The sequence below is a fragment of the Aulostomus chinensis genome, chromosome 7 (assembly GCF_037954235.1).
Source record: "Aulostomus chinensis isolate RoL2024-O1b breed Wild chromosome 7, RoL_Achi_v1.0, whole genome shotgun sequence".
In the NCBI taxonomy this organism is placed as follows: Eukaryota; Metazoa; Chordata; class Actinopteri; order Syngnathiformes; family Aulostomidae; genus Aulostomus; species Aulostomus chinensis.
In genome coordinates this window covers 21,878,586-21,892,696 of record NC_141326.1, presented here as the reverse complement: position 1 = coordinate 21,892,696, position 14,111 = coordinate 21,878,586, and the positions used below count along the sequence as shown (strand labels likewise).

The window sequence follows — 14,111 nt, the reverse complement described above, 5'->3', positions numbered from 1 at the left end:
TTAGCCACTTGTCCAATTCCCGCGAGATCTGAAAAGGGGGTTTGTTGGCTACTTCTATCAACGTGGGCAACAGAGTGAGCCTCAACTCGTGGCCAATATTATTGACAATTTATCCGCTTTGTGATGTAGATCAGTCACTTAACTTTAGGGATAATGATGCTTTATTTCTGGGTCATTCACTCTACAGGTTCATGGTTTAGCCAAGAACGATGCATCAATCTTTGGTTTCTTTATATGCATGGTGCTGTTTGGTTTCTAATTTTAAAATCCCTCTCTGGTCAAAAATGTGTTTCTCTTCTTGTTCTCACGGTGTAATGTTTGTGCTTCACTTTATGACAGTGAATGGCTTTTTTACATTCATGAGAGAAATTTATCCCGGAAAATCTGAGTTTAAGATGTGGTGCAAGCATGATTTGTATCACCGCAAACATTTTAGAAGCTGATCCATGTAGTTTCCTAGGCTGCCTACTAAGCCCTTAACAGCACCCGGGGCTTAAGTAGACTTTTAATCCTATTTCTCTCTGTACTAATATCAGATTTACACCAATAGACTGTATAAACAGGCGACGTGGCTTCTTGGTTTGGTATGTTAGGCCTATGCATTGAAATGGAAATGGACTTGATGCCATATATGTGCATGTTCCTGTTTTTATAACCATAAATACACATAAAATATATAAATACCCCCCTCACCCACACACACACACACACACACACACAAGTTTATATAGAGGTGCAAAGATGTGCCAAGTAAAGACCAAGTAGCTCAGGGCTGCTAATGTGTCAACACCAAGATATCTACTGTCATCCTTCTCACAACACCATCGGGTCCCCCTCCACAGTGCCACAGACACACGGTGAAGCCATCCTGCTCGCCAAGCAAATCCCCCGCTGGTGCTGAGGAACACACACGGCAGTGACCAGCCTTTCCAGCAGCAGCAGCAGCCAAGACACTGAGTCTTTTTAAAGCCCAGCAGGGAGGGTGACTCCAGGGCTGCCTAGATTTGCATAGTTCATACTAGTAGTTGTTGCTTAGTATGTTTGCAATGCGGGTGTAAACATTAAGAAACAAAATGTAAAACTGCAACAACAAGAACAAAAAAGCTATTTACTGAACAAAAAAATGACTGCCAAAAAAGAAATATCAATATCGTATTGTTAACCGATATAGGTTACATAACAAAAAAATGAAAACCTTCACTCTAAATGCAGATGGATGAAGGTTCACGGTTAAATTTAAATTAGAATTAAATTTAGTTTGAAATTTAAAATATAAATCAAAAGACCGACTCCATGTTCTCCTCAACTTCATTTTTAAAGGCGCATTGTCCTTCAGCAATGATATTAATGTACTGCAGTTATCCTGTTTTTTGGCCAGTCATGACTCTCAACAATGTTCTGACCTTTTGGGTGAAACTTTGCAAAACTAGTTCTAAGGGACAGCAACTAGATACTCTCTCACTTGGCAGGACAAAAAAACAGCTTTTACAGAGTCAAAATAAAGCAATCAAAGACAGGCAGAAAAAAAAGGTCAAATATGTGTCAAATCACTGCAACATCAAAATATTTAATGTATTTACGAACAGCGTCGTTTTTTTATTATATTACCTACACTCGTGTCCTGAGCCAATCAGCTCTGTAGTTAAAAAAAAAAAAACTTGTACAGATACTATTCTTTGTAATTGATAAGGTGAAAAAAGATGAAGACAGAGATGTAATCGCCCATGGTTGCTCAAGCTCTGAAATTTCTAGATTATAAAGGTCTCATCTCAAGACATCTCAAGATTCATCAGCCTAAGAAGGAGTCATTGCACTTAAACACCTTTGGTGTAAAAGACATTCATTTCTGATTGTTGAGTAAGTTTGGAAACAAAACATTCTGGGACATTAAGGTTACACACCTGCTGATGGGGACAAAATATTTCTTTTATTCATACTTATCTTTTTTCCAATTAAAAATCCTTCTCCACAAAAACCTTGCAGTTAATATGCAAATGAACATTACAAGCAAAATAGCTGTCAGCAAAGTAGCAATGACATCAGTTGAATTGTAAACAAACCAGGACATTTTGGTGGACTGTGCCTTCAGATGACTGGCTCCTTTATGTCTTATAACATATTCAATCCAAAACACTGCCTGGTCCAGAGGTTTCACTGGCTGATCTCGGTGCAGCCTCGAGAGGGTCTGCATGTTTTCCCTGTAAAATGAATTGTGAAGAACTGTCTTCAGTGCATCAGCAAAGATGTGTCTGTCAAGTAAGGCGATGTCCACGATTACAGCTCCTCTCTTTGCTTTTATTCTGGAGAGGTTATCAGGTTGGTCAAAGAATAATGGAAGTCCAACCATTGGAACTCCGTGGTAAATTGCTTCCTGAACCCCATTGGTGCCTCCATGAGTCACAAATGCTCTAGTTTTGGGATGTCCTAGAAGGTCGTTCTGTGGTAGCCATTTGACCAGTAAGGTGTTATTGCCCAGGTTAACTGGCCTCTGTCCTAAATACCTCCATACAACCTTCTGAGGCAGTTGAGCAAAGGCTGCAGCAATTTCCTCAGCGACATCTTGAGGAAGCTTCCCCACTAAAGTTCCCAGTGTCATCACAACAACGCCATGTTCTCCAGAACTCTGGACAAACTCTTCCAGCTCAGTGGGGAGCTGCTTAGAAGGCTTGCACTGGAATCCACCCATGTAAACTATATTTGGCACTGTGGGACGTGGAAATTCAAAGATAAAATCATTTCGCATAAGCCATATATCAGCATCCAAGAAAAATGTTGAGTAATCCGCACTCGGACCGAAGAACCGCCTTACTACTGGTTTGTAATGAGAATCTGCGATGTATGACAGTGTGTACATCCCCAGGAAATAGCTCAAAACATTCCTTATTCTTTGAGGGAACGTCATCTTATCTGTCAGTTCTGTCCCAGTAAAGGGAATGTATGCTAGAGGCGAGGGGGCAATGAGGAAATGAGCTTCTCCCTGGATGGTCCATCTGACATTATAAACAAGGGGAATCTGGAGAAGACGTGCCAGCATGGCCCCTCCACCAATACCGGGGTCAGTCAACACCATGTCAAATTTAGCATCATGAAAAGAAAGCATCAGATTCTCATCCTCAAACATGTGAATGATCGTTTCACTTAATTTCTTATGGAACTGAGAGAACTGATCCACAACCATCTTTTCCATCTGAATCTGAGTCCAGACACGAGACCAAAAAGATTTAGACTTAGCCTGGAGCCTTATTTCCAACTGCTTAGACAAATAGGTTTTAAAGTTTTCCTCAAATCCTCCAGAGCTGGGAAGGTTGACAGAGCTGTAGAAAGGAGATTTTTCATCAATGTACCAGCTATCAAATGCTCGAACCACAGTGACCTCATGACCTTTGGCGTGCAACTCCTCTATGAGTATTTTCATGTTTATCCAGTGGCTCCCGTCCAATGGGAACACCAGGATTTTGCCTCCGAATGCAGTGGACAGTTGACTCAACAGTAGAGTAAAGGTGATCAGGAACAAATGTGGCCCCTTCATCGTGGCATCCCTGAGAGACCTTTAAAATGTACAAAAACAAATAAATAGCAGCTTTGTTTTTCATAACTGTAACATTGCACTGAAGTACACTTGAATGTTAACCTCAACTAGACTAAATCAGTGACTGCAACGGGAACTTAAGGGTCACTCAGATGTAAGAGACATCTTGTAATAGACAACAAACTTGACAACAGGTGATAAAATAGTTAAAGCAGACATTTGTCACAACCATGCAGTGGGGATTTCAGTACATTTCACAGTAATGTTTACTCTCGTGACAACAATTTTTTTAATAAAGTTTTCAAGAAATATTATCAAACTTACCGGAATCTACTGGCACAGGAAGGTAATCTTTGAAAAGGACAGTATTAGTTGCTGTTCAATAAAAAGGCTGATTTTATGCCGAGTTGGAAAGCCAGGAGAGTTGAATGCAGCTCTGCAGGGACTCGCTGCAGATTATGAACTATGAAACTTAAGGATCAGCTCTGACAGATAAGAAGTAGTTGTGAAAGGTTTGCTGCAGCAAGAGTCAATGATTAACCTGAACATATTCGTCTATTGTGCCATCTAGTGTCAAGTGAGAGCACACAAAGTTGAGGGGTTCATAATGGAGCAGTAATTTGAAGCCACCGTCCGCACAGTTTTTCACAAATGCTGCATTTATGCGGTGAATCTTGAAGCCATAGCACACAGGAGAGGTTTTGCTGGCTTGCTTTTGCTAAGACGTTTTAATTTTTGACACCAGGCTGTACATTTTTTAGTTCGTGTTGGAGCGGAATAATCCAATACAATGTAAGCAGGACAACCCCAGTTTCATTATTGCTACTTTAAAAAAACAACAACGAATTATTAATCAGATACAGGCCTAATATAGACACATTTATGAATATGTACGATACAAATATATAAATATACATATATTTCTAAAGTGCATAGATAAATAAACAAACACGTGTATTATAGGCATTATTCTGTAATATCTATTTATTATAACGCAACCACATTTAAATTATTTTTCATGCATGATTAAGATTGAGCTTATTTATCTCAACGTTATGATCACTACTGCAAAGGGGCAAAATAAACTCACGTAACATTAAAATAACACAAGATTAAGTCAAGTTAAAGTAATGCAAATATATACCCGGATAGTGGACACTTCCCATCAGCCCTTTGTTGTTGTTCTCACGCTAACATGCGAGATCCGCAGACCCGACTCGACTGCGCGGTCGCATTCCGCCCCGACTTCCCCTCTTCCAGTGGCCTGGTGGTTTGAGATGAGTAAAAGATGTCGGTTTCGGGGCTGAAGGCCGAATTGAAGTTTTTGGAGTCAATTTTTGACCCAAATCACGAAAGATTTCGAATAATAGACTGGAAACCAGATGAACTCAGTTGCCAGTTCAACGTAACAGGAGAGAAGCTGCTGATCATTCACTGCAACATCACGGTGAGTCCAGGCCAGCTCTGCGTACAAGCTAACTCAGCCACTGACTATCCACTGAAACCCAATCATTCCACTAAAGGTTCCTGAAGATAAACTAACAACATATAAAGTCATCTGTTTCAATTCCCTGTCGCAGAAAACCGCATAGATTTGAGTTACCTGGCGGATTTAAGCGAACGTCACATCAAGAGTGTCAAATTCACTTTGAGAAAGTGTACAATCGAATAGTAACGACGCTGCAGTAGCGTTTGCTAGCTTGTTAACTCAAAGTAACGTTAGCTTGTCTTGTTAGCTAAAATAACTGCGTTACTGTTGGCACTACTCACACGTAAGCTCCTGGCAGCTAACTTCCTCACAGTTGAACCGTATTTATTTCAATATTAGCATCATTTTGTCAAGATAGAGACGTACTTTTACCATATTACAGCTTTGTAACTGTTGTAGCAGAGACGGGCAGCAGAGACCGTCCCACACACACACACACACACACACACACACACACACACTCAACGCATCTTTACAATGTTAGACAGAAGCGATTTATTTGAACGTTGCCACGGTGTGTGTTTGGTTTTGGGGTATTTCAGTAAATAGACTGATCCCTCGGTCCCATTTACCGGCATAAAATACAGCGGGGGTGTTTGTTTGCCCCTTTACCATGACACCACACACACGCGCGCGCATGCGCGCGCACACACTCACACACATACGCACACACAGGAATATGCACAAGTTAAGGAGTTCATGCGTGCTGTCAAGTGTTTGATCACCTAATCATGTTAGCCAAGTCTGTTTTGATGACGTATGGTAGGTGACGTTAGGTGGGCCCTTGTGACGTCGTACGTGCATTGCAACATTGACCGTTTAAATCTGAAAATCTGATTGATTCTGTGCGTGTAACAGTATGTATTATTTAAGAAAATAATCCGAAATCGTTTGAGGGGAAAAAAAACAGAGGCAAACTCTAACATCAGCTAATGTCACTGGCAACTGAGACTCACTCTTGTCATTGCACATTAAATTCGTTTGTGTTCTCCAGGGAAGGTCTATATATGGCCACCTGCCTTGCATCCTGACCACATCCTCCTTCCACACAGTTCCACTTAATGCTAATTTTTTGGGAGCAGACCGCCTTGTTAAAATGTTTTGATTGCTGTGTCATGTTGAGACTCAAGCTAAGTTCCTCCATGAGTCTCTTAGAAGCTGTGTACATTCTGATCACACCTCTTAGTTCAGTCAGTGCTACCCGCAGGTACCCAGGAGCATATTTTCGTGGTAGGGCAGGCCTTCAGTGTCAGTGGCAAGCTTGTGTGTTTACACTGATTTGAGTTATCACCGATATGCATCTCTGAGAGAACACAGAAAGTATGAGGTGAACAAAAAAACATGGACTGGCAATTGTCAATGGCGTATGACACAAGTGTATCACAGTAGCATCACTGCAAGTAGCAGTTTTCAATGCATGCATAGTGTTTATAATCATCAGAGTTATAATTACATCTTGAAAAGATGGAAAACAAACTTGCAGAAAGCTCTGGATGCTGCGAGGCGAATCTGGCATTCAAGTAAGTTAACCTAAATGGAATCTTATTGAGTTATTATGGACTGTATGTTAACCCTTATAAGACCAACTAATACACTAACATTCTTCTATTGTTATTATAATCTGTATTTGATAAGGGTCATGTATTCCAGTTGTATTGTGCCTCACTCCAAATTTAGCATTTTTCAGATTAAGACACAGAATGTTCTTATGTAAGTCAGCTTTTAGGCGCTTTATTTGGTTATGTATTCAGTATATTCAGAATACAAAACTTGAGTCAGAGTTTTTACAGAACGTTTTTCACCTTGCGACATACACCCGTCTGTGTATGACTAGTGGGACATAAACAACGGCATGTACTCAGGATTGGTAGTGGAATATTGATTTTCCTCAGCCACGTAAACAGCTTAGCCAGAATTAACGTTGTCTTTATTGGAATAAGTATTTAAAAAAAACAACAGAAAAATAGTTGAATATTGAGTTTGTGTGGATATAGTTATTGCAATCCTACAACTATCACAAGATATCTGCTGACATGAAGGTCATAAATATGGGAATCTGTCCTATCTCTACCATCCATCCTCTATGACACTAAAATAAAACAATTCCAGATTCAATTAACTGATCTAAAATGTGCTGCTTTCTGAAGATGAATAGAGTCTTTACAATCTAAGATTTATTACTAAAACACCCAACCCTCGTAGAGGAACTCTCTTTTATCATTCACATTTTTTTTTCTCATCTTCAGTCATATAAACACACATGATTAACAACTATATGAAGGGAGGCCTGACTGAAAGTTAACATCAATCACGTTGATGGCTTCCAGTGGGGCTGGAGTACAAAATGCTGGCTATAAAACCATCAACATGCATGCAGAGCTGGTTTAACTTGGGTGTGTTACTGTGCCCCCTGTCACAGGAATCCTATCCCTCAACACCTCCAATATGGTTTGTTGACTCTGATGATCCTAGTCTGGCTGAGGTCTTGGAGCGCTTAGAGGATGTGAGAAAAGGCAGCACACTGGTAGGTTTGCTAACATGACACATGGAGATTTGTTGAATTGTTGAATGGATGTTAGGTTTTCCCCCATTTGTTCTTGATTGATAAGGTTGTGCTTTTTTGTTGTTGTTTTTTTGCTTCCAGCTTCTTCAACAGCTAAAGCGCCTCATTTGTGACCTCTGTCGGCTTTACAACCTGCCTCAGCATCCAGATGTAGAAATGCTTGACCAACCTCTCCCTGCTGGCACAATTACCCAAGAACGAAAGGTAGTACCTAGAGTTAGGAGTAAAATCCAAATCTATATCATATTTTTTAACTTTTAATGTTTCAACCACACCACAGCATGTACCGTCAGATGAGGTGACGTCTGAAGAGGAAGAAGAGGAAGAAATGGGAGAGGTGCACATATGTTCTCTTGCTAGTTTGAGAGATTTTTGGTATCATTTACAGTATAGTTCTTCATTTAGTGTTAGTCCTGTATCCCAACATTTGTGATTCACTGGCAGCAGGACATTGACTTGGACCAAGACCTGGATCACTACGACATGAAAGAAGAGGAGCCAGTAGACGGGAAAAAGTCAGAGGATGACGGGATAGAAAAAGAGAATCTGGCCATCTTGGAAAAGATCCGCAAGAATCAGAGACAGGATCACTTGAATGTAAGTGTTCTTTGTCGTAATAGAGTGGAGAAGTTACTCTTCCTGGTAGATTCTCAAGTCTCATTACTCAACACATATTCTTTATGATTTGATGCAATATTACCATTGTGACTCGGTTTCATTTTGACTATTAAGAAGAAATAGTTTTAGCAGCCCTTTCCCCTCACAAGACCACATGCGTGCACGTCTTTATAAACCTGCTAAAAGGAACGCAGATTGATCGCATTTTTGTTGTCAGTGGCAGCTGCCTTTCTGTTTTGTTTTTCTGGGGCATTCCGTTCAATGCCGTAAACACAGACAACGCATGTATGTAGGATCCCATCACTGTAAATACATTTTGCCAGTAAGATGACATGCTTCTTTGTTTCACATGAAGAGTGCTGTGGTTGTGGCGATAGATTTTGGCAGTGCAGAGGAAGTGGGGTGTGGAGGAAAATTTTGATACTTCCTTTTAAGCTTGAAGCTGCTGGTGTTCTGTTCACTCTCTGAAAGTGACTCTTCGGCATCTCCGCATGTGGGTCAGGAGATTTGTTTGTCATTGCTGCGGCACTATTTTTCTTATAATAACTCATTCCACATTCAAGCTTTATGAACGTGCCATGATGACGTTGTTGTGTTCACTGTCTGTCAGCGAGGGAACAAAGAGGACAGACAGGAGGGGGAGCGATTGCATTGTTTGAGGGGGCGGGCGTCATTCCACTCACAGAGAGCACTGCAGGTGGAGAGAAAACCAAGCAGAAATAGGCAGCCGTCGGTGCCAAAAAATTGATTTATAGGCACGTGGAAATGTGCAGCATCTTTTTTTTTTTTTTCCCCACCTTCATCTCTTATTTGCCCTCATAGAGCTTGACACACACCTCTCCACTCTCTAGTGCTTGGTCCTGTCCGGGTGTCTCAGCATTCGGGTAACCTGTGTCTGTGCTGTTGTGAATGTTTCAGGGTGCAGTCTCTGGCTCGGTTCAAGCCTCCGATCGCCTCATGAAGGAACTCAGGGAGATCTACAGATCACAGAGTTACAAGACAGGTGACTACAAAGGCACAGTGCTCTCCAGCTGGGGCTTTTATTCTTGATATTCAGGAGTATGCACTGTTGTCACTTTCCCGTGCGGATACACATCCTCTGTTAGACTGAATGGCAAAACATGCAGCGACATGGCTGCAAAAATGAACTACAGAAATGTGAGTAAAACAAACAGTCTTGTTAAATTAAAGGTTGTTGGTGATCTTTAGAACCTACCAAAGAACTAGTGGTCCGGGGTCATTGACATGTGGCCAGGAATCAGGTTTGCAGGCATTTACATGTACCTGATGTAGACACAGGGAATGCATAAAGCAATGCCTGAATGAACACGACCTGAACAGGCTTCAATTTTGATGTCATCTTTTTTTAAACCATGCCGTCCCATTGAAATTGTGAGATCTCTTGTCCAAGGCAGCCCTGGTCATGACAGCAGCAGCACTGTGCTCAAAAACACAAAGCGTAACCGTTAGATGGAAACCATGGACTATGAAACACAACCATTTAGGACAAACTTAGCCTGTCGTGCTGCTCACATAACACTTAAATTAATTGTCTTACATGTTTAAATACTCATTACTGAGGTCAGTCGCAGTTTAAGTTACGTAGTCATACAAAGTGATCTGTCATTAGCCGTTACGCGAACGTTCAATATCAAGAAAGTGACACTGATTTTGATGTGTTAATTACAGTCAGGCAGACAAACACTCTATCCGGTTTTAGATGGGTTTGGGGGTTGTTTTTGTCGAACTGCAGTGATCCTCCTCCACTGTGACCTCATGTGCCTACTCTGTGCAACTGCAGACCAGCTTGTTTGTGTGTCACTCATTGCGCTCGTCTCTCATTTCACAGGTATTTATTCAGTTGAACTAGTCAATGACAGCCTTTACGACTGGCACGTCAAGTTAAGGACGTAAGTTCGTTCAATTCTGTTGCCTTCGATATTTTCCGACTCAACAAATGCTGTGTTTTCTGTGAGTTTTGACTGTTTTTTTCATTGCAGGGTAGACCCAGATAGTCCGTTACATAGTGACTTGCAGGTCTTAAAAGAAAAGGAAGGAATGGACTACATTCTGCTCAATTTCTCTTATAAAGTGAGTACTGGGGTGAGATGTGTCAAATGCTGTTTTAGGGGAAAGTTTTCTAAACACTCAAGGTTTTTTCTTCCTTTCTTCATATGACAGGATAATTTTCCTTTTGACCCACCTTTTGTACGGGTTGTCTCACCTGTGCTGTCAGGAGGGTGAGTGTGTAGCTGCTCCGTTTCCATACAGACTCGAAGACTCACTGGAACATGGTTCAAATAAGTTGTGCACACAATGTTGAGTTTAGATTTGTTTTCAGCAGAGATTCACTCCAAATATTTATTTTCAAACTGCCTTTGTGTGAAAATCAAAAACCTTCTCCCCCACAAGGCAAATCATGACTCTAAAATCAAATTGAAGGGCAGCAAATTTTCAAAAAGCCAACACTTCCTAACACCGCATGTTTGTCTTCCCTCAGTTACGTTCTAGGAGGGGGAGCCTTGTGCATGGAACTTCTCACAAAACAGGTTTGTGATTTAGATTGGTATATTTCTGATGTGTGTCAAACTTCTTTTTTTTTTTTTAATTAAAATGTATTTATTTATTTTTTGCGTGTGTTATTTCAGGGCTGGAGCAGTGCCTATTCCATAGAATCTGTCATTATGCAGATTAATGCAACTCTGGTTAAAGGAAAGGCCAGGGTTCAGTTTGGAGCCAATAAGGTGATGTCATCATATACTAATGTCTCCGCCATGTTTCTTTAAGCCCAGCTTGTTGTTTTTGGGGGGGTTTTCACATCTTCCTTCATTAAATGTATGAGCAGGAACGACAGCAAAGGTTAATAACATCGAGCCGTAAACCAAAAGTACTCGACAATTCAAAATTTCAACATGATGATGATGCAGTGAGAGGCTCAGATGACTTGATCCTCGACGGAGCTTTATTTTCTACAGCTCTTGTCCTACAGTTGCTGTTTCAACCTCATGGAGGTTCTTCAGGCAAAGTCCAGGGAGATATCAGGATTTCACCTCCAGGGACCGTGAATGTTGAATTTCTGGGTGGTTCCTTTGCCACTTGAAATACTGTATAGTTGTCCCAGCCAAAGTGGTGGAGGCAGCTATTGACATATGCATGTCACATACTTTTATCCTGTTTCCGTGCATCTAATGGTGTATGTTTTTGGCTCCTAGAACCAGTACAATCTTGCCAGAGCACAACAGTCGTACAAATCCCTTGTGCAGATTCATGAAAAGAACGGTATGTGAAGATTTGTGAAGGTTATCGGGTTCAGTAGTTGACACATAGTGGTACGGAATCTTTGTCAAAGTTACATTTTCTCGTTCTTACAGGCTGGTACACACCGCCTAAAGAGGACGGATAAGGAGCTACAACCACTATGCACTGGGAACATGTCTATGGGTCAAAGTATCTTGCTTTCTTTGGAGTATTTTCCCTTCATCTGTCTCACTTGGAGTACATGGGTTTTTTTTCCTCGCCGAAGCCATCTTGCTGGCTCATCTGACAAGTATTCCTTTGGATGATGTGAGGGTACACTAGCCCTGTTTTCTAAATATGTTCATTCGTCTTTTCTCCCTTGTAAATGTGGGGAAATGCATTTTCTTAAACTGCTTTGACAAAGAGGACTTCACAAACAGTTAATGTCAGTTATTCCCCTGTTTTAAATGGGAATTTTAAAAGATTCATACCGAAGCCCTTGAAGTGGCTCTTCACCACACCTGTTTTATCGAGTGCAGTTGTCTCTTTCTTTTCTTTTTGTGAGGGGGGGGGGATTACCTGGTACACAAATCCAAATAATGCTTTAGAAATATTATTTGGCAAATGTTTTTATTATTTCAGCATCTTAGACAATAAATGAGCCAATTTTCATAGTTCAGATGCTTAAAATTCAAATGACCTACCACTCTGTATCTTTTATCTCTCTCTTTTTTTTTTTTAAAGTTTATCAAGCATATTGGCCGAGCAGAAACAAAATACGAGGGGATGATCTGAAATCAGCCATTGTTGGTGAGCTGATCGCCTGTGGTCAGTCTTGAAACAGGGCCACATCTGCGTAGTCTGTCTCAATGAGAGGGCATGAAACATTCACAGGACTAAGACACAGCATGCTGAGGCATCTGGTTTAGACGTTCCAACAGACTTGATATGGAGGCTGAGGAGCTTCTCTCTCTCTTTTTGCCTTATTTCTGTTGACCCAGTATACCCGCAAGTGCTCAGTTTGGCTTTTGATCTGTCTTTTCATTACAGCGGTAGAGGTTTGACGTCTGAATTTGAGCTGCAGTAAAAGAGACTCAATCGCAGTCTCGTTGTCGAGCAGAACCGCGCTGGAATCTGCTTCACTGACAAAATAAAAGAAGAGTGTTAGGAGGTGTGATAGTTTACTAATCGACCTGTTGTTTTTTGCAGCAGCAGCAGCAGCAGCAGCAGCAGCAGATTTGTTGTATAATCCAGTGGTTTACAACTTTCTCAGCTAAGTTTTGAAACTGCTACTCTGTTACATCATGTTAATCACAGCTGGATTCATCCCTATTGGATGGTGATAGCAGGGCTTCCTTTACCACCACAATATACTGGTGTGTTTCACTTTTGGTATGTTAACAAGAAAGAACATTTATCGTGTAACAACAATTCAAAACGTCTGTTCAAAGATTCGCAGTCATCCAGGTCACGCTTGTCCAAGAATGTTTGAATCAAGGGCACTTAAGGCCAGTGACTCAGCCCTCTTTGGATGTCATCACTGCTCCCAAATATTACAGGACACACCCTGTATCTATCAATACGTCAGCTCTTTATGGAGTCTGTATGTTCACACTGTCTGCAAAAGTATGTTTGAAAGGCAACTCAGGTAACAAATTCTACTTAGGAGGGGACTGTAAATGTTGATTTCCGGGTAATTTGTTGGGATTGATTAATTACTTATTCACTTATCAGATATCAAAAGCAGACCACGTCTAAGCTTTATGTTAATATGGGTTTCTTAAGTAAAGTAATGAAAAATCAGATCATTTACAAGGGGGAAAAAAAATCCAATTTTAATTGCATGGCTCATCAAAACTCGCTGTAGAATGTCTGAAGTCCGGTGTGTCAGGGGAGGTCAGTTAGACAACAAACACCAATCAGGAAATATCTTTCTCAGCACTCAACATCCTGTTACATGTCTGATATATCTGGGTGGGTGGGTTTCGCAGGTATCATTGTCGTATGTCCTCAGCACTGAGGGGGCCACCATGTCCAGCACTTAAGAAAAGTCGGACTACAAACTTGTGCATCCTGGTAGAAGTTTGAAGTTCACCCCTTTATCCACTCGTGTGATTGCCTCCTTCCAGATGCCAAAACTCTGCTCAGAGAGGATGTTAAAGAAATGATTCAAGTTTGAAGGTCATGCAGTGGTGAATAGACTTGCACGCTTCTCTAACTGGACTGCGTTGAAAAGATGAATTATCTCAAATACCAGTTCATTTTTCTGGCACCAACTACTAACAGATGGAGACCACGTCTGGCACTGTTGGCTTGCTTCTGTTTTTCCATTTGAAGAAATTTTGACCATGTACAGTAATTTGTAAACTTGCATCAAGTTTATGAATAAAGAATTTTAAGATTATTGCTGCTGCTGTTTGACTGGGATTATTACGTTGGATGTTCTTTTGCAAGTGTGGACAAGTATTACAACACAGTTTATGAAATATATCACTAGTTTTTGTACTCATTAGATAATGAACTACGTCAGGTCTTCCACCAGTGTTTGAATAGGCGGTGTTCGCTGCCTGATGGCCTAATGGATACAAAGTATCAAGATAAAAGCTCAATTTTAATCCAATTAATCACCAAATTTGATTTCTGTGTATCTGCCAAACTTTGTGCCTCCATACACA

General features: G+C 40.9%; 1 protein-coding gene and 1 pseudogene across 5 annotated transcripts; one reads left to right on the top strand and one right to left on the bottom strand.

Annotated features, from left to right (window-relative positions):
* Positions 1-1,644: 1,644 nt before the first annotated feature.
* LOC147259067 (UDP-glucuronosyltransferase 2C1 pseudogene) lies at positions 1,645-5,416 on the bottom strand (annotated as a pseudogene). Of its 3 annotated transcripts, none has more exons than XR_015117146.1 (2): positions 5,133-5,416; positions 1,645-3,548 (listed from the first exon to the last, which is right to left on the bottom strand). The product of XR_015117146.1 is annotated as a UDP-glucuronosyltransferase 2C1 pseudogene, transcript variant X3 (transcript). The 3 variants fall into 3 exon arrangements; XR_015117144.1 differs by lacking the exon at positions 5,133-5,416 and adding an exon at positions 3,854-5,126; XR_015117145.1 differs by lacking the exon at positions 5,133-5,416 and adding an exon at positions 4,674-5,126.
* LOC147259066 (ubiquitin-conjugating enzyme E2 Q2-like) lies at positions 4,722-13,827 on the top strand. Of its 2 annotated transcripts, none has more exons than XM_086209272.1 (13): positions 4,722-4,976; positions 7,438-7,542; positions 7,663-7,785; positions 7,862-7,918; positions 8,029-8,178; positions 9,118-9,202; positions 10,049-10,109; positions 10,200-10,290; positions 10,381-10,439; positions 10,700-10,748; positions 10,848-10,943; positions 11,412-11,478; positions 11,571-13,827. In XM_086209272.1, the coding sequence occupies exons 1-13, from the start codon at positions 4,818-4,820 to the stop codon at positions 11,600-11,602; spliced, it is 1,134 nt and encodes a 377-aa protein (XP_086065398.1). In that variant the 5' UTR covers positions 4,722-4,817; the 3' UTR covers positions 11,603-13,827. The 2 variants fall into 2 exon arrangements, with proteins under 2 accessions (XP_086065398.1, XP_086065397.1); XM_086209271.1 differs by having other exon boundaries at positions 4,723-4,976; positions 8,026-8,178.
* Positions 13,828-14,111: the final 284 nt, after the last annotated feature.